Source organism: Choloepus didactylus, chromosome 4, assembly GCF_015220235.1.
Source record: "Choloepus didactylus isolate mChoDid1 chromosome 4, mChoDid1.pri, whole genome shotgun sequence".
NCBI lineage: Eukaryota > Metazoa > Chordata > Mammalia > Pilosa > Megalonychidae > Choloepus > Choloepus didactylus.
This window is the reverse complement of record NC_051310.1, coordinates 67073742-67093334: the sequence shown is the minus strand read 5'-3', so window position 1 is coordinate 67093334 and position 19593 is coordinate 67073742. Positions and strand designations below refer to the sequence as shown.

The window sequence follows — 19593 nt, the reverse complement described above, 5'->3', positions numbered from 1 at the left end:
AAGACCTTGCCCAGCCAAGTGGAACCCTGGAACTGCTATTCTGGAGCACTTTCTGTCTTTTATAGTGTTTTTCATAGAGGGGAATTTTGCTCTGTCTCTCCTCATCTGCCATCTTGGATCCCCTCCCTTTCACTTTTTAACAGCTGCAGAGGCAAGTCCCTAAGCAGCTCTCTTAGATTTAAAACACTTCTGCTCTGTGATGTACTGGGGCGTCTCCACCTACCGTCCTCTGTGCAGCACACACAGTGTAAAGAGCCAGTGGCAACTGCAATGACTTTCTTTCCCTGCAGTCCTTGGACTTGCCGAGGTCTTCTCACATGGTCATCGGATCCATGTCCCAGCCTGTGATAATCACCTTTGCCCCTGCACATGAGAGAAGCATAGAATGTACACGTGTAAGGTCCTTCCATTTACCAAACTACCCCACCTCCTGGCTCAATCCCTGTCCATCCTTAGGCAAACCATGCCCTGTCATAAAACTTACATTTCAGTCTACTAAAAGATATGAAAAATCTGTTTTTGGTGGGACTAAACAAACAGAATCTCTCATACCAAGTATAAACAGCTCCAGATTTGGTCAGTGCAACAGAAAACTGGGATCCACACTCTACCTTCACCACTCCGAGGCCTGTAAGGGAGTCAATCTAGAAGGGAAAAGGTTCAATTGGAATAAGTCAATCAAAACAATTACTGACTGCACAACCACATTAGGATGAACTAAACCTAAAAAAGAATTTTGAAAATTCTCATCCATGCTGAATAGTTAGCACAACTTAAAATCCCACCCAACTTAACCAAGTAAGAGCTGTAGGAAGAGAGGGTACACTTTGACCTGAAGAGCACATGGAGAGGTATGACAGGTGCAGACCAGCACTGACCAACTGAGCGGGGCATGTCTGCATGACAGAGCCCAGCACCTTCCCTTGGAATAGGATTCCTGAGACTCAGAGTTGTGGAATCCTTTCTCCCCAGAACCAACCCTCCTAGCTCATTCCTCTTCACGGCAGCACCACCACCCCCCAGCACCCTACATGCTCTGCTGATCTGCCTCCAGCCTCCCTCCTGTCACGGAGACCCTTAGGGAAAAAGCAGCATGGAGGAGACAAAGGCAGTAAGTGAGCTCACATGACTCTTTCAGGAGGGCCGATACCCCTGCCTCTATCCAGATCAATCTGCCCACATGAGTCCAGACCCTTCTAACCCAGCCACCAGCATCTCGGTTGGGCTCACTCTACCTCTTCATCATTTTTCCCTCAGCCAACCTTCTATGGTCCTGATTAACCTTGGTGGATTTTCTCATGCCTAAATATAAGTTTAAACTAATTAAAACAATTAATCATCTTAGTTAGCTCTCTCCTCACCACCTCCCCCACGTGAATACATTAGTGATGCCCTCTATCTCCTCCCAATGCCAAATATCCTAATGTTGAGGAGGCAGAACCTTTGTATATGTGAAAATCCATGAAAGACAAGCATTTTCAAGGTGGAGATCCTTTGTAAGGGTGATGTGGTTAAAATATCACATATAAGTCATGGAAAAAAGAGCCAGAGGGGATCAGAACAAAGAGGCAGCCCTGAGCCCCTTGGTCACTCAGCAGCCACAGTCAGCTGCTCAGACCCACCAAGACAGAAGCCTGCAGGAAGAGCGCTCCTAGCAGGCACAGGGAACAGGGATATGTGGTGTGACCAGGAGACCTCTGGGCAACACACAAAAGTCACTCTGCAGTAACAGGCATGTCCTACATCTGCACCGCTCAGTAATGGGAGCCCCCAGACACAAGGGCTCCCGAGCATGTGAACTGTGCCTAGGGGCCACAGTTAATCTCATTTAATTTTAATTAATTTAAACTTAAATTTAAGTAGGCACACATGGCCAGTGGACTATCTTCCACACGAGCCGGCCTCTGTGCCCAGGCACCTCCAGGCCCATGTCAGCTCCAGGGGTGCCTGTGCACTTCTGGGTCTCTGCTTTGGCATGTGCACTCCCACCATCCAACACAAGAGGAAACTCCATGGACAGAGAACCTGGTTATTTTCTCTTATAGCCCCCACACTCCTGGGCCCATGGCTAAGCACATCATTCCTACAGGCCACTGAGCAGTAAGAGACTGAAACACATCAATTAACTTAAGCTTTAACAACTACCCTCTGAGGATGGCATTACTGTCCCCATTTTACAAAGGCAAAAGGAGAGTCTCACAAATGTTTGGATGCTTGCCCACAGTCACACAGCCCGTGTGGGGCAGGCATCAGCTCCCGTACCACTGCCACATAAGACAGCCCGCTGGCTAATCCAGGGCAACCTTCTCAGCCAGGACTGTTAAATTCCATAGGTTTGTAAAGTGACATCTGTATACCACTGTAAACTGAAAAGAATAGTGAATAATTTATCTTTTATCTCCAACACGCTTACATACTAAATAAATAAAGCACAGGCTTTGTAGTTTTCCCACTAGGTTATGTGAATTTCTTAGGAAAGCCCAAGTATCACCTTAAAAAAAATCTTATTACCCAAGGGCTCTTCCCTTACCTTTCATCTGAGGACTGTCTTATTTTCTTCAAAAAGGTAAAGGGGAAGTGAAAATGTTCTTGGAAAGGGCAGAGGGACAGGTGAGTGGTGGCTCAGACACTGTGGTCCCCAGCACCCTGCAGGGACCCCGTGAGTAGGGCCTGTCCCTGGGCGGTCAAGAGCACATCTGGTTCTCAGAGAGTTCCAGGGCAGTCTCCTGGCCTGCACCGGTGAGGAAGGGCTGCAGAACAGGAAATACCTTCATCGGCACCTTACAGCCGTCGCTGCCTCCTCTGCCAAGCTTGCCATAGTCCCCATCTCCCCAGGACCAGACAGTGTCACCGTCGGTGAGGCAGAGGGTCTGGGCGTCACCACTGCCACAGGCAATGTCCACCACGCGGTGCCCTTGCAGGGCCTCCACCTTCAGGGAAAAGGGGCAATCTGGGTTATCTGACCACAGCAAGGAGGATACAGCTCTCCATCAGCCAAAGGAGAGGCTTCAAAACTTTATAATTCTTTTTTCTTTTATGGTGTGTCTATTTTAAGCCTTTACAAAGAAAATGGGCAATTTTAATGATCCTATAAGACAAAACAAAAAATACCTTCACCTATTGAACTATACCCATTTAAACTATAAGAGGTGTCTTCAGTGAACCAATCTTTCAACATTACAAAAAAGTTGACTTGTTCACTGCATTGCTGGATCCAAAATACTGTGGGGCCTTCAAGCCAAAGCATTTAGCTAAATGCCAAGTATTAAGTTACTATTATACATAAAAAGGATATTTAAAATACTATCTGTTTTAAATGACCAAGATGGCTTTTACTGCCACCCAAAATAACACCTACTAATAAATAATGAGGCTATGACTATTAATTCTAAAACTAAGCGGCATCTAGAACAGGAATCATTTTTGACTTTTTAAAATTTATTAAAAATAGCAAGCTTCCACTTCTCCCCAGTCATTGCATTTCAACAGTAAAGGGCAGGGCAGATGCTCCAGGGCTTCCTCACCAGCTTTGGCTTTAGCTGATCCTCACTGTCACTGTGCCCCAGGCGACCGTACCGGCCTTTGCCCCATGTGTAGAGGTCCCCAGCCGCCGTGACACAAGCACTGTGGGCTCCACCAGCAGCAATGTCAACCACTTCAATCCCCCTCAAAGACTCAATCACACGAGGGCGGTCACAAGGACTGTAAGACAGTACCCAAATATAACTGCAATGCATGTCTTTGAAATATTTTTAAACTTACTAAATATTAGAGATTTGGGTTAGTTGCTAGGTTATTCAAAGTATACCTTTCAATCTACATCCTCCAAATCAATTAACTAAATCAAACACAAAGAATCATTCAGATCTGAACTCAGTCTCATAATTTCCGACCTATTTCCTTCTACACAAGGTGCCCTAATGCCAGCGAGGAGACTACCAGTCTAAATCAAAGGGTGTGGGCCAAATCTGGCTGACTGCACACTTTTAAGAGGCCTCTGCACTAAGAATGGTTTTTACATTTTCCAAAGGTTGTAAAATAAAAACAGAAAAGCATATGCACCCCCTCTCCTCAACCCTACCTACCTGCCAGGAAACCACTAGCCTACATTCTGTTACTATAGGTTAGTTTGCATTCTCTAGAATTTTATATGAATGGAATCATACCATATGTACTCTTTCATGCCTGACTTCTTTGACTCACCATAAATATTTTGAGGTCTACCCATGATGCTGTGTGTAACAACAGCCCATTCCTTTTTACTGCTGAGTAGCATATATCAGTGAATGAATATATAAATTATTTATCCATTCACCTGTTGATGGACATTTGGGTTGTTTCCAGTTTGGGGCTATTATAAATAAAGCTGCTGTGAATATTCACATATGAGTCTTTTTATGGACATGTTTTAATCTCTCTTGGATAAATATATGGGAGTGGAATGGCTGAGTCATACGATATACATATGTTTAACTAAAAAATTATCAGTTTTCCAATGTGCATGAAAGTTCCAATTCTTCCACATCTTCACCAACATTTGGTATAATGAGTCTTTTAAATATTAGACATTGCAATAGGTATTTAGTGGTATCTCAGTGTGGTTTTAATTTGGAATTTCCTAATGATGAAAGACATTAAACATCTTGTCAAGTGCTTACTTAACATCTATGTATCTTCTTTGGTGAACTATTGATTCAAATCTTCTTTCTGTCCATTCCTTAAACTGAGTTGTTTGTTTCCTTATTACTGAGTTTTGAAATCTCTTTATATATTTTGGATATAAGACCTTAATCAGATAATGACTGCAAATATGCTTTCCTAGTCTGCGGCAGGCATCTCATTTCAATTTCTTAATGGTGGACTTTTAAAGAGCAGAAGTTCTTAATTTTTATGAAGGGTAGTGTATTATATTTTTAACAGATTTTATTGATTTTTCTAACGATTTTCTGGCATAAACCCCATTTGACCATGTTGTGTGTTTTTTCACATATTGTTGGATTCAGTTTGCCATCTCTATTTTCATTTAGTATATTGGTCTGTTGTTTCCTAATAATATTGTAATCTGGTTTTGATATAAGAATAAAGTTGGTCTCACAGAATAAGTAGAGAAGAATTTCCTTCTCTTCGATTTTCTGAGATAGTTTGTGAAGAACCAGTATTATTTCTTACTTAAAAATTTGGTGGGAAATTCAATTACTTAAATAGACACACAGTGATTTAAGTCATCTATCCTTGAATGAGCTTTCATAGTGTCTTTCAAGGAATTTGTCATTTAAAAAGTCAAATTTGGTGGCATAAAGTCACTCATTATACTTCATTATCTTTTAACATCTGTGATGTTAACTCTGTGATGATGTCCTTCTCTCATTTATGATACTGCTACAATTTGTACCTTTTTTTCTTGATCGATCCAGATAGAGGTTTATTGATTCTTTGACCTTAAATTTAAAGAACCAGCTTTTGTTTTTTTTGATTTTCATTACTGTTTTCCTGTTTTCTATTTTAAGAATTCCTGCTGTGATCTTTCTTATTCCCTTTCTTTTGCTTACCTCAGGTTGCATTTATCCTTCTAATTTCTTAAAATAGAAGCAGTGGTCATTGATTGGAGACCATTTTTTCTTTTTAAAATATGCATTTCATGCTATAAACTTTCCTTTAGCTACTGCTTTTGCTGGACCCCACACAGTTTTCTTCATTTTCACTAAATTCAAAATTATTTCCAATTTACCTTCTGATTTCTTCTTTGAGTCATAGGTATTTTGAAATGGGCCATTACTTTCCAAATATTTGGGGTATTTTCCAGAGATCTTTTTGTTATACCATTGTGGGCAGAGAACATGCTTTGTATAATCTGAATCCCTTTGATATATGAGATTTATTTTATGACCTAAATTATGGTCTAACTTGGTAGGTGTTCCATACGCACTTGAAAAAAATGTACTTTTGCCAAATAGACTGCTCTATAAATGGCAATTAATTCAACTTGGTTGGCAGTATTGCTCAAGTCTTCTAGTCTTAAAAATTTTCTATCCACTTATTCTATCAATTATTGGGGGAGGGGTATCTAACTCTGACTATAATTGTGCATTTGTCTATTTCTCCTTGCAGTTCTAACATTTTTTTATTTCATGTATTTTGAAGGTGTATTATTAGGCATGTAAATATTTAGGATTGTTATGTCCTCTTGATCAACTGACCCCTTTGTTATCAAGAAATAATGATTTTTATCCCTGTCAATATCCTTTGGTGTGGAATCTACTTTATATGATATTAACATAGGCATCTAGCTTTCTTTTCATTAGTGTTAGTTTGGTAACCAATTTGTGCCTTTGTCTTTAATGTGGGTTTTCTTGCTCTTATATCCATTTTGATAATCTCTGACTTTTAATTGAGGTGCTTAAATCAATTACATTTGATATGATTATTAATACATGGATTTAGAACTACCATCTTGCTGTTTATTTTCTATTTGTCCCATCTGTTCTTTGCCCCCTTTTCCCTCTTTTCTAGATTAACTGAGTATAAGTTTAATGGTTCCAGTGCAATTCCTTTGTTGGCTTATCAGATAAACTCTTTGATGTGTTACTTCAGTGGTTGTTTTAAGGCTTCCAGAATACACTTTTAACTTATCACAGTTTACTCTGAAGTAATATTATGCTACATCACATTCAGCATAAGTACTTTACAACAGTATAGTTCCATTTCTTCCCTCCCAGCCTTTGTGCTAGTGCTGTCATGTATTTTACTTCTATGAATGCTTTAAACAGCTCAAATTTATTTTTATTATATACTTGAAATACTCAATTTTCTCAGAGATTTGCATAATGAGGGAAAAAGTCATGATATTTACTCATATAGTAATTTATTCATTCCTTTGTATAGATCTATGATTACATGTGGTACCATTTTTCTTCTGTGTGTAGATTTCTTTAATGTTTTTTCATTGTGTAGGTCTGCTGGTGTTGAATTCTTTCAGCTTTTGTTATGTCTGAACAAGTCTATTTCAACTTCATTCTAGAAAAAATACTTTCACTAGGGAAAGATGCAAGGTTTTCAGCTTTATTTTTTCTTTTGGTAATTCCAATACCCTCTAGCTTGCATTGTTTCTGGTAAGATATTTGCTGTCATCCTTATCTTTTTTTACATGCCCTTTTTTCTCTAGCTGCTTTTAAGATTTTGTCTCTCTCTGGTTTTGAGCCAATTGATTACAATGTGTCTTGGTGTAGTTTTCTTAATGTTGCTCATGCTTAGGGTTCTTAAGCCTCTTGAATCTGTATTTATAGTTTTCATCAAATTTGGAAAATTTAGGCAATTTTTTCTTCAAATTCTCCCACCCTCCCCTCCTTCAGTAACTCCAATTATGGATATAATAGGCTATGTGAGGTTGTCCCACAGCTCACTGATGCTCTTTCATATTTTACATTATTTTTTCTCTCTGTTTCATTTTGGGGTTTCTACTGCTATGTCTTCAAGTTCACTGATTTTTTTCTTCTGCAATGTCTAATCAGCCATTAATCCCACCCAATACATTTTTTGTCTCACACACTGTACTTTTCATCATTAGAACTTTGATTTGGGTTGTTTAAATATCTCCCACTCTCTACTTAACATGTTCAAATTTTTCTCTACTTTTCTGAAGATATGGCTTATCATTAAAATTAACTGTTTTAAGTTCTTATCTAGTAATTCTATCAACTGAGTCATTTCTGGGTCAGTTTCAACTTATTTTTTCTCATCATGGGTTTATTGTCCTGCTATGAATAAAACTACACACCTGGTAGTTTTATTGTTTTGTTTTGTGCTTCTGAATTTCTTTAATAAATTTCATTGCAATCCCCAAAATGTAGCTCTTACAATGCATCCCATAGCAGGGTAAATACAATTCTACAATTTTATGAATGCTCACATGGTTCGTTAAGATTACAAGATTTGAAACTTGACTGCCAGGGGCCAAATTCCATTTAGTACCCTCTTGACTTTGGTTTATCACCTGAACCATAAAATATGGAATGCTTCATGAATCTGTGTGTCTGCCTTGTGTGCTAGACTAAGCTAATCTTCTCTGTATTGTTCCAATTTTAGTGTATGTGCTGCCAAAGCGAGCACACACCTGCTAGTTTTTGACTGAATGCAGGACATTGTGCTGTTTACTTTGTTGGGTGCTTGCTATGTTTGTATTCCTAAAAATATTCTTGAGCTTTATTTAAGACATGGTTAAGTTACCCCTAAATAGTTTAATTCTATTGGGTCTTGCTTTCAAACTTTGTTGGTGGACTCAGAATAGCATTTAATTTATGGTTAATTTTTCCTCCACTATTGAGCAATGTTATCTTTAGTACTCTAACCAATGCCCTGTGAATTATGAGATTTTCCAATATAGTTATTTGGGAATAGGCTCCATCTACTGCTGTGTGTGAGCTCTGGGGCTGTTTCTTCTAACCTTTTGAGCTGTTTGTTCTCTGGCCTAGTGAAGTCTCCTCACATACATGCGATGGTCAGGGCTCAGTTGAAAGGGATCTCTGGGGTTCTCTCTCTTTAGAACTCTCTCCGCTCTGGCAGTCTGTTCTGTTTCTCTAGGTATCTTGCCCTCCCTAGACTTCTAGTTCTGTCTTCTCTACTAAGAGAGTCTGCCAGAATCTGCCTGGGTTTCTCCTTCCTGCACCACAGCCTCAAAACTACAGACAGTAGGATGGTGAAATTTTTAGGACTCACCTTGCTTGTCTCCCCTTTCTAAGGGATCACTGTACTTTCATGCCTGATACCCAACGTCTTTAGGGCTGATCTTTCATATATTTTGTCTGGTATTTTAGTTATTGCATATGGGAGAGGTCCCTGTTACTCTAACTTGGCTGGTAGTTCCCAGTAATTTTAATAGTTTAAATACTAGTGAGTTTGATTGCTGTTTAAAAAACTGTGTCATTTGTGTGTGCCTTTTACCTCACCATTGCCATTTCTTTCGTACTTACAGTTTTAGTATCATGCATGCTACAAATGCCAAATACGATTCAGTGGATGACTCAGGAGGAGGACACAGAGAAGCTTACTGTATTTAGTACTTGTGAATCAAAAAATCGTATTTATTTTCCGATACTGTGTCATATAAGTAAGTCCACATATTGGCACATGAACTTATTTCTGCCAACTGAGTGATTAACATTAATTTGAGTAGAATTTGCAAATGTTCTGAAAAACAAAGTGCTAATACACTATACCAACAATTAAGCAAGTGAACAAATGAATAAAAACAAAGGAAAACTTAACATTTAAAATGTTTTCACAAAATACCTTCTGTTGCCATGCCCCAACTTTCCATCTTCTGCCTCACCCCAAGAGTAAACTTCTCCTTCTGAAGAAAGGGCAAGACAGTGTTTTCCTCCTGAGTTCACAGCTACTTTCTTAATAAACACATGCTGAATGGATTCAAGTAATGTTGGAGTAGATACGGATTCCGTTCCTCCAATTCCTAGTCTTCCTCCTGCCCCATACCCAGTGGCATATAGCTAAGACAAGAAAAAAATAATAAAACAAAAGATTTTTATCTAAATACTTCCATATTTAGTAATTAGTAAACCTAATCTGTGCTTCAAACATTTTTATCAAGAGAAATGAAATTGGAACTTAAAAATCACAGAAATATCTGAGACTTAGATATGCTTTATTAAAGTTCTAAAAATGAAAAAAAAGGTATCAGAAATGCCAAATTCACAAAATATATTTTGAAACCAAGATCTTCTCCCTGAAATCTTATCCATTTTTGGCTAGAATACCAAAATGGTTTCTTCTAGAAGGGACACAAAACATCTATCATTAATGGGAAAAGGAAAAGAAAAAGAAAAAAGCAGATCAGGTTGCTATTTCCAAAAGCATGGCAAGCTATATTCCCAAATCTAACAGTAGAGCAAACACTATTTTTAACATTTTTTCAAATGCACTGCTGTACTCACACAACAGTAATAAAACTGCAAGAGCTAAAACAAGACATGAAACCAATCACCCAGAGTCTCAAGGCCAATTTCTGTTTGGCAAGTTTTGAAGACATTAAGCATCCATGATAATGGCTGCACAGGATGTGGGATGTGAGTTGCCAAGCCTAAAAGAAGACTCTCTGTGTAAAAGTGAGGCTAAAAAGAACTACACCTTTAGGGTAACTATGAATGAGAACAAGAAGAGAACAAAGAAAGTTGCGTTTCTCCATCATAGCACTGAATGAGGGTTGGGGGGAGGCAGAAATCACACAGGAAACTTCATAGCCATAAAAGCCAAACTCGAACCATGCTACTTATGGTCTGAAATGCTCAGGCAGAGAATTTAATTTACAACATTTTAGGTTGGTAGTGCTCTAGACTTATAAATTCTCTTTGGATGAGTGATTTCAAACTAGGCCTCAAAGAATTCCTAGATTATTTTCCAAGGAAAAAGGTCAGCTCATAGTTTTTAAAATCACATCACACAAAAAGAAGGAACCATGAGTGAGAGCCAGCGAAAGAACAACAGTTTGTTATTATGTTTAAAGAAATAAAAGGTTGCAAATATGCCTGGGATCGTTAGGTTCATGTGTCAACATGAGATGCTCGATGGATACATGACAGAGAACTGAGGGCAGCCTCTGGCAGACAACTATTAGGAACTGAGGCCTAAGCCCAACAGGTTGACAGGAAGAGCTGAATCCTGTCAACCACCCTGTGAATAAGCTAGGAATTGGATCCCTCCCAGTATAGCCTTGAGATGACTATAGCCTTGTGAGAGATTCTGGGCTGGAAGACCCAGCTAAGTTGAGACTAGATCCCTGATCCACAGAAACAATAAATGTATATTATTTTAAGTTCATTTTTTAAGTTAGATAACTAATAACTCCATCAAAACCAGCCTAGGGGTATATTATATGATATAAATATTATATGATATCACTCATAAACACAGATCTCCCAACAATCCTAAACAAAATATTAGAAAACAAACCAAAACTATAGACCAACTAAGGTTTATCCAGGTATTCAAGGTTGTGTAATGTGAGAAAATAAATTAATCCAAAACAAACAGTAACTCATTAAAAGAGATGACATCTATAAAATACCTCAAAAAAATGCAGAAAGAGTTCTTGACAGAAGTCAATATCCATTCATGAATAGAAGCAGAAAGGAACTTCATTAACCTGATAAAGGTTAATGTACCAAAGGCCCATGGCTATGTGAAATGTTCAAAGTGTTTCCTTTAAAGTCAAGGCCACTATGCCTACTCAACATTATACTGTGAGTCCTAACCAGCACTATAAGCTCCCTTTTTCTGTCCCCAAAAGGAAAAAAAGTAAAAGATAGGTGGACTGGAAAGGCAGGAACACAATTCATTTACTGACAGATGGTTGTCTATAAAGAAGATACAAAAAAATCTTGAGAAGAAAGAAGAGTAGAAAAAGGTCACCAGAAATAAATTCAATATATAGACATCAACTATGTCTGCACACCAGCAGCAATTAATTTTTTAAAAGATACTATTTAAAGTAGAAAAACAAATATATCTAACATGATATATGAACTAAAATTATAATACACTTTTGTATGTATGCTATATTACAAAATAAAAAGTTTTAAAGTTATAGAACACTTCTAAAAATCATACAGAAATATTTCAGAACTATAACTGTTCCCAGCATCCCCTAGTACTATTAATCTTGAGATAATATTTCAAAACAGAGTCCCTACATATACTATAAACTCAAACAATACATTGTAGCCATAACTGTCTCAATTTTAATGACAATATGATGAAGGAAAATGTGTTCTTACCTTTCCATCAGCTGTCACAGCAAAGAGAGTCTGTTCTCCCCCAATTAATTGCACTGGTCTGAGAGTTGCAAGAGCTTCACATGGAGTTGGAACTTTAACTTTTGCACCTTCAATGCCCCCAAGTTGCCCCCTATGATTATGTCCCCATCCATAAATTGTTCCACTGCCACCAGCAGAAAGAGTCCAGTCATCTGGTCGCCTACAACAAATATTGAGAGAACATTGGACATGGGAAACGACTGTATGTGAAACATCTGTCTTTTGCAAACATCATTAATTCTTGTTTCTAATATAATAACCTGTTCAGCCACTGCACAAGTTGTTCATCTTGCTCTCTTTTAAAAATGTCATGGCTCTCATGGAGAACATCCATGTTTTCACTGTCTGCCATTAATTCGCGAATTTTCTTAGCCACCTAGACAACATTATTATGAGATTATAAATCAGTCATCTCATAAGAATAAAGCAAATAATATTAAGATAAGAAGAAAAAGAGAAGTCTCTGCCCAAGAATATGGGCTAATGCCAACATCATGATTTTTACAGTCAATAAACCAAATCAGCAAGATTAAATCAAGTGTAAGATACTCAAAAATTTCGAAAGAATATCATTATATCTTTTGTTTACTTTGCTAAAAATAAACTTAAACTGAAATTCAGTGTCAGTTTACCCATTTTCACCCATGTACTTTTTCTTCATGGTGCTCCTTGGCAAGAAAAATGCTTCTGTGTTACATAATATTGGCATCTTTTTACATTACAGCCAAATAACCAAAAGGTTTTTGCCTTTCCAAAGTGATTCCAAAATAACGTATGATACCTCATCAAGAAACAGACGGGGCAACGGTGTTCTTTTGTCCAAGGCCACAGCAACTCGGGAGGCCACGCAGTACCTTCTGAACCAAGCCCACTTGTGTGTCTCAGCACAGCAAGAGAGAGTATCAAGTTCTAGGTCACATGCAAGAGCTACTAGTACCTGTGGACAACAGAAGTTAAAAACACAGATGCTCAGAAAGGCAGCTAATATTCTATTTCATCTCTACCGCATGCTAAAGATGAGCCTGATCATCACTGGAACCTATAACAGGGTTTCTGTAGATCCCCATTCAGGAGCACATTCCCAAATCAGACTTTATACAGCTCCTTAATCCCATGTGCCCAACAAGTATTTTATAGTCACCAGTGAGGAGGAGTATTCCTACACAATCCCCAGCAATCCATCCAACAGGTAGATCATACACCCTTCACATCTGACAACTGCTACAAAGCTTGTTGCCTAAGTCAAGTAACCGGAATATCTGTTCATCACGAAACATGCTGATACATAAAGTACAATGGCTTAGAGCACACAATAATTTCTTGAAGTTTTTCATATTTGACTTCAGCAATACCCACAAGTACCCTCAAGGAGGCCTGAAGTGCAGTGCAATATGTATGATGGCTTTTTGTGGCTCTCCCAGCCAACCAGCTCTATAATTACTTTAAATCAAGTCAGATGTTACCTTAAAGAATGGGCTGTGGAGTAGCTGTTTGCCACCTCTCACAATAGGATCTTCATATTCAAACTGCCTTTGCAAAGCTTCCGGAAGGCCTTTCACCAAAGCTGCAAGAGCACTGCCTGTAAAACTCTAAGAAAATGAAAGAATATTCTATTCCAAGAATCCAAAACGAAGGGAAGCTGACAGTTTGTTACAACACATACTTGCTATTTTCTGAGTCAAATATTTTATTATACTGGTACTATTTCCCCTCCTCCCCGCAAAATGCTTACTGGTATTCTCAAATACGAAAAAAGCTACAAGGACATGATAAATACTAAAATAAAAAAGAGGAATCTGAAAGTCATTTTAGAATGTTTAGCCTTGACTTCAGTACAGCCCTTCCCAAGCAACCTGTCAAAATCTCCTTCTGGCCTATAATTCCTCTTGATTTTCTAATAACGTTAGGACCAAGTATTCTCTTAGCAGTAAGTATCTTTCCCAGCAAAATCAGTGTGATGTGGTGAGACAGACAATTTTAATAGACACAACCCACCTACACATCAATTTTTCAAAAAGCAAAGTCTAGCTCAAAAAGAGCTTCCAACACAAAAAACGAAATTAAAAATGTCTCGGCCCAAAGCCTGCACTTAGCATATGCAGTAACATAAGAAGTCTGGATGTGAAAAAGGCGCCCTTATTCTTATATGAAATTTCCCAACTCTTCTCAATGATTTGGAAGGTTAAATTATTGAAACAACATTTTATTCTCAAACGGTTCAAAGTTTAGAAATTTGAAGATAATGTTCCATACCAATGCTCTTGTTTCTCCATCATTATCTCCAAGTAATCTATTTATGTTAATTGATTGCCCAAATTCAGTCGTAAGCAGCTTCCTCAGTCTTTGAAGGGCCCACATTCTGTGACTGGCAGCTGAAATAATCAGGCAGAAAATATCAGAAACTTGAACATTTTTCCAACTCAAGAAACAGGCATGACAACATCGGTGCCATTTACCTAAGGCACTCAGCTGTGCACACGCTGCAAGAGAGGCCGCGAGGCGGGGGACGATGCTCCTGTTAGAGGCAAGGTTGAGTCGGAAATCTAACAGACATGTCACCAGGTCCATGGACGGGCAGGACAGGATGCAGCGATCGGAGAGGAGGTCTTTAGGGCCTGTGAAACAGATCAGTGTAAATTTTTTTTCTCTGGGTGTGACAAGGTGAGGACTACCACTGTGAGGTAATACTGAAAACTCTACTCACAAGTAAGTGGCTCCTTCCCTGTGGAGTGCCTCTGACAAAGGTGTGCTCCATGGTACTGCCACTGTCTAAGCTGCACTCACTACGCTCTTTAAGCTTACATTTTAACTTTCAATCAGATGGCTTAAGAACTGCATAACCAGTAGCAACAACTTCCTTTTCCACTTGGTGAAGACAGAATATTTGTGTAACCACCAGAGGCGGAGACCCTCTCCTTGGTGGGTGCATAGGTAGTGCTAACTCTCATTTGATAGGTGAAGGCAGACAACTGAGTCCTAAATGAAACAAGTGTGTGTATCTGCTGCTAGGCTGCTTGTGTAAATCTGCAGCTAGTCATCAAGCCCGTTCACCCACAAGCCCCTCCTCACCTGCGGCCGGCATGATAGGGTAGACAGTGAAGCGCCAGCCCCACCCATTCACAGACCCGTCACTGATGAACTTCCACTTGAGCTCGTCGCCCGGGATGCGGAGCTCACTGGACCAGTCGGACCATTCACGGCCTGATGGAGGGACATACACACTAACGTCAGATTCACATGATTATCCAATGAAGACAAACTTCTTGGATACAAGCACAATATTCATACTACATCTGAAGAATAGCAGGCTCTTTAAACCCATGTTCTCCTATGTGTGACTACACTCTTGGTGAATCACATTTTAATATACATCACCCTTTCAATAAACACCCACTCGGCCTCATTACCAAGTCCCGGGCAGACTGAGAGCAGGTGGGCACTGCTCTGGCAGATTGTGGGGACACCGTCAAACACCCCATCACAAAGTGCTGAGAGAGTCCTACAGCAGAGCTGCCAGCATGCACACCCAGGTCGGGAGCTCCAGGACAGCTTCTTGGGAGAACCCTGACGCTCCCCACCAAAGGACGGGTGTGTGCAAGACCGGAGCACCTCACACCATGGCCTGAAAACTACAGACAGATATTTTGTCAAACTGGCAGAAAATAATCTGTGCTAATACATGACCACAGTCACTTTAACCAAAGCTTTAGGCAAGGGGTTTTAAACAAATCATGTAAATGAAGTTTTACTGGAACACAATCATGCCCATTCATCTAGACATGGTCTATAGCAGAATTAAGCAGTTGCAACAGAAACCATCTGACCCACAAAACCTAAAATATTTACTATTTGGCCCTTTAAAGAAAAAGTTTGCTGAGCTCTACTTGAGATGAAGGATAGTCTGAAAAGATACATACACAGATACAGTCCACTAATAATTCTAAAACGCCCAGTAGAACATCTAAGAAACCCCAACTGATGGAATGACTTGCCCACGTTCAACTTCCTGGAGCATGTCAGTGAAGCGAGGCGGACTATTACAATGTTCTGCCCATCTTATTTACAGAACAATAGTTCCATATGTAACAATCTTTGCCTGGAACCAACTAAAAAACTGGCCCCTTTAAAAAGCTGTATAGGACTGACCTTCTGAAGCAATAAAGAATAAATGAGTTCTAAAAGAACGTGTAGCTGGAATCTTAATAACAACTCTAAGTGGCTGTTTCCGTTGTCCCCACCCTGTCCTGAGATCTAATCTATGTTACCTTATTAACTCACAGCAAGCTTATTGAATGATTTCATTTCAAATTTAGTTAATTTCTCCCCCAAAATGCATGTCATGTTATTCTCAATAGGCTCTATTTCCAGCAGTCAATAAATGGACATCCATTAAAAAAAAAACAAAAACAAAAAACCTGTGTAGTATGCAAACATTCACACTACATGTACAAAAGGCATCCCTACAATGTCTTACAGCACCTTCTATGGTCATGATGACCTTCTAATACCAATCATTCAGTCACCTCACTCAGTTATTTGTGTGGTGCAGACACCGCTTCAACAATTATCTTTTTTAAAGTACTGGGAAGAGGCAAATAAAACATCCTGTATTTAACAGCTAAAAAGGTTTTCTCTTCTTCAAGGCTCACCCAAGAATAAAGCAGTGGTATCTTATCCTACAAATTTTAATGGCCCTGTTTTTGGAGGCCAGGAGGCCACACACACTCATCCTTCTCTCCATCACCTGATCGCACTGAGACAATCCTGTTGACCCCATCCATGACTGTAAGGGGGTCATGGCGCCGTTCTGTGGAGCACTGTCGATCAAATTCCACCCTGAGTCCTTCTGCACCTGGAGGACAGATGAGCACAAAACACCGAGTGACCCCTCCCAACAAACTTGGAATTGAAAAGTTTTGAAATCACAACTCACCAAGTAGGAAACTCAGGACTACTACTATATTTAGCAGCTAACGAAAAGTAGCACATCAGGAAGAACTGACCTAAAAATCAGGAGTCTAAGACACTGGCCATGCCCCGTCCCCTCATCAAAGGATTGTTCCACAAAGGATTGTTCCTTTGCTTGACTAATCCTTTCTGTGTTCTCACTTCTGGGCCAACTTTCATGCTGTAATCACAACCCCTGGTGCAAGATTTACCATCCTTCCTTCTTCATTTAAAATGCCACATAAAGTCATAATATTCAAGCAATTAGCATTAGAACTAGAGTCCTCCCTAGAAGATAATCAGCTTACAAAAGAATGAATGGTGGGCAGGACTTTGGGTTATGGTGGAGCGAAGAGGTTGGCACATTCTAAAAATTGGAATTTAAGAAAACTTTCCGGAAAGAAAAGATTTGGAACTATATATTAAAAGAGTACATGCCATATCTGAGACTACTGCCCAAAGTGAACAACATGAAAACAAATTCTAGTAACATTATTGAAAAAAAAGGACATGACTTAAAAGGGAAAGAAAATCAGATTATTATTATCAGACTTGAATAGAGTAAGAATAGATAATTCAAGGATTCAGTATCCAGAAAAGTTAACTTTCAAGTTCACAGAGCACAAACTGTCATCAACAACTTCGATCTCTGGCACTGCTGTCCTCTGAGCTCTTGCTAAGGAATTTACTAGAGTGAGTACATTCAGACAGTCACAAGGACTAAAGAGCCTGACCAAAGGACTAGCAGTGAGCATTAAATACATGAACACTATTGGCTGACATTAAAAGGAAGAAAGTATAGAATGCAGTACCTGTTATGCTATTAGGTGGAATATAATTTTAATAAATTTGGAAGAACAAAGAGAGTATACACATAAACAAAAAATTTTAACTGTTTTTAGTAATCATATTGTAGTTGGTAGTATTAGCATCGTATCTTGAGTCTGTTGCGCATGTCAAGAGGGATAAAACAAATGAGTAGTTATGATACATTCCAATTCTATTTGCTTGGAACCAGAATTTTCACTGTGGAAGAAAAGAGAAGCGGGATTCATAGAAGAGGTTAAATAGGAACCCTGTAGTCCTGAACTTGAAGGCAAAGTTATCAGTATGAGCTCAAGAGAAAGTCAGCTAGTCAGTCAGTGTGTCCCTCTGTTCATCCACCCAGTCTCTGTCCACTGAAAAGGTCTAGAACCAATGATAACCTAGTAGCAATGAGTACCCCAAGCCCTCATGTTGTGACCTCAAAATGCCATCTCCCACTAAAGAAACCAGGGTAGAGTACACATATAGGGCAGAAACACAAGACATCTTGTCATACTGGACTGCGAGAGAATTATCAATGGACCAGTAGAGTCATTGTTCAGAAGAGGCTTCCACTGTCTAGAGATGGAATAATTTGAGTTTCAGTAAGGATAATAATCACAATAAATTAAAACTCATCATATGTGTTTAAATCCCTGAGTTCATAATGATATAAAGGAAAAAAATAACTGACTGATCCCCTTGAAGGGATGATAGAGAACCAATTTATTTTCTTGAAAATGGATAAATACAGGAGAGAATCAAGTTTTTATCCTGCCTTTCTTAGGCAAATAGTACCTCTGGGTAATCAACTACAGAATGAGAGGAAATGTCTCTTTACAAAGTATTCCAGCCAATAAAAAGAAAAGAGAGAAACAGAATAGTACCATTTCCAACCCCCAGTGGATTAATGGCTTTAGGCAGTATAAGCATCAACAGCTGCTGACATCACAAAGAGACAACCAGACAGCATGTACTTTCTAATGCAAGATCACAAGATCAAAGGGACTGAACTAAGTCTCTGGATCCAGTTGTCAATTCGCAGGAAGACAGGACCCAGGAACATGCTGAATTGCACCAGGAGTGTGCAATTGGCAGATCAGACTGTGGGACACTCTGTGGGTCAAAAGGCCCAGGTTTCTCAAAAGGTGAATTGTTTAAAAAGAAAGAGGAAGGGAGGGAGGGAGGGAGGGAAGAAGGGAAGAACGAAGGGAGGAAGGAAGGAAGGAAGGGAAGAACCAAGGGAAGAAGGAAGGAAGGAAGGGAGGAAGGAAGGGAGGGAGGGAGGGAGTAAAAGAGGAGGGAGGGAGGAAGGAAGGAAGGAGAAGGACGAGAGAAGGAAGGGGGGAAGGAAGGAAAAGAAACTACAGATTAAAAGAAAACTTAAAAGCAAAATACGGAAATTACAGATTAAAAGAGATTTAAACAGAAAGGATGACAGAAACTCCAGTCAAAGGTGGCTCGCATCAGGACAGTGCCACATTGTGGGGGACAGAGCTGAGACCAGACACATGGACAGCTGCTGGGGGCTGGCAGAGAACTACATCTAAGACCTGGTTTTTGTTACTAGGGCATCAAGCCAAGTCTTTATTTTGCGTGGTTTTCTGTATCATGTTTTATTTTGCATAAAAGCTTTTTTAAAAAAGAGGGGAAAGAGCAACTCCATTATTCCTTTCCTATAAAACATTGATGGGTGTTTCAACCAAGGCAATGACACAAATCAAACCACTTTAAAGGAAGACTACCCCTCCATCACCTCCCCAACAGCCAGTCGTCAGTACCTGGGATTTTTACTGTGCCACTGGTAGAAGTGTCATCAGTATAGGGGTGGCTGCTCTCCACCACCACTGGCTGCGAGGAGAGACGGCCACTCTGTGAGTCTGTTGCTACATCCTCCAACTCGGTGACACAGAGCTCCAACAGCATATCTGCCACCTGGGAGAGGAAGCAGGGATGCAAACGAGGATGTCAGCTGCCCATGACACCCAAATCAAAGCACACTTGAATAGCTCCATTGACA

General features: G+C 39.5%; 1 protein-coding gene and 1 non-coding gene across 2 annotated transcripts in view; both read right to left on the bottom strand.

Moving 5' to 3' along the window:
* The window catches only part of HERC2 (HECT and RLD domain containing E3 ubiquitin protein ligase 2), a 299399-nt gene that overhangs the window by 23318 nt on the left and 256488 nt on the right, over positions 1 to 19593 (bottom strand). The window contains exons 70-83 of the mRNA XM_037832807.1: positions 19355 to 19508; positions 16567 to 16674; positions 14892 to 15023; positions 14279 to 14437; positions 14076 to 14194; positions 13286 to 13411; positions 12604 to 12759; positions 12083 to 12198; positions 11784 to 11982; positions 9286 to 9500; positions 3525 to 3702; positions 2769 to 2930; positions 553 to 644; positions 224 to 363 (exon numbers count right to left, since the gene is read on the bottom strand). Of these exons, the coding sequence (XP_037688735.1) occupies positions 224 to 363; positions 553 to 644; positions 2769 to 2930; positions 3525 to 3702; positions 9286 to 9500; positions 11784 to 11982; positions 12083 to 12198; positions 12604 to 12759; positions 13286 to 13411; positions 14076 to 14194; positions 14279 to 14437; positions 14892 to 15023; positions 16567 to 16674; positions 19355 to 19508 (2056 nt within the window). The remainder of the gene's footprint in view (positions 1 to 223; positions 364 to 552; positions 645 to 2768; positions 2931 to 3524; positions 3703 to 9285; positions 9501 to 11783; positions 11983 to 12082; positions 12199 to 12603; positions 12760 to 13285; positions 13412 to 14075; positions 14195 to 14278; positions 14438 to 14891; positions 15024 to 16566; positions 16675 to 19354; positions 19509 to 19593) is intronic.
* On the bottom strand, positions 7999 to 8106 carry LOC119533556. The gene has a single exon (XR_005216682.1). It is a non-coding gene; the product is annotated as a U6 spliceosomal RNA (small nuclear RNA).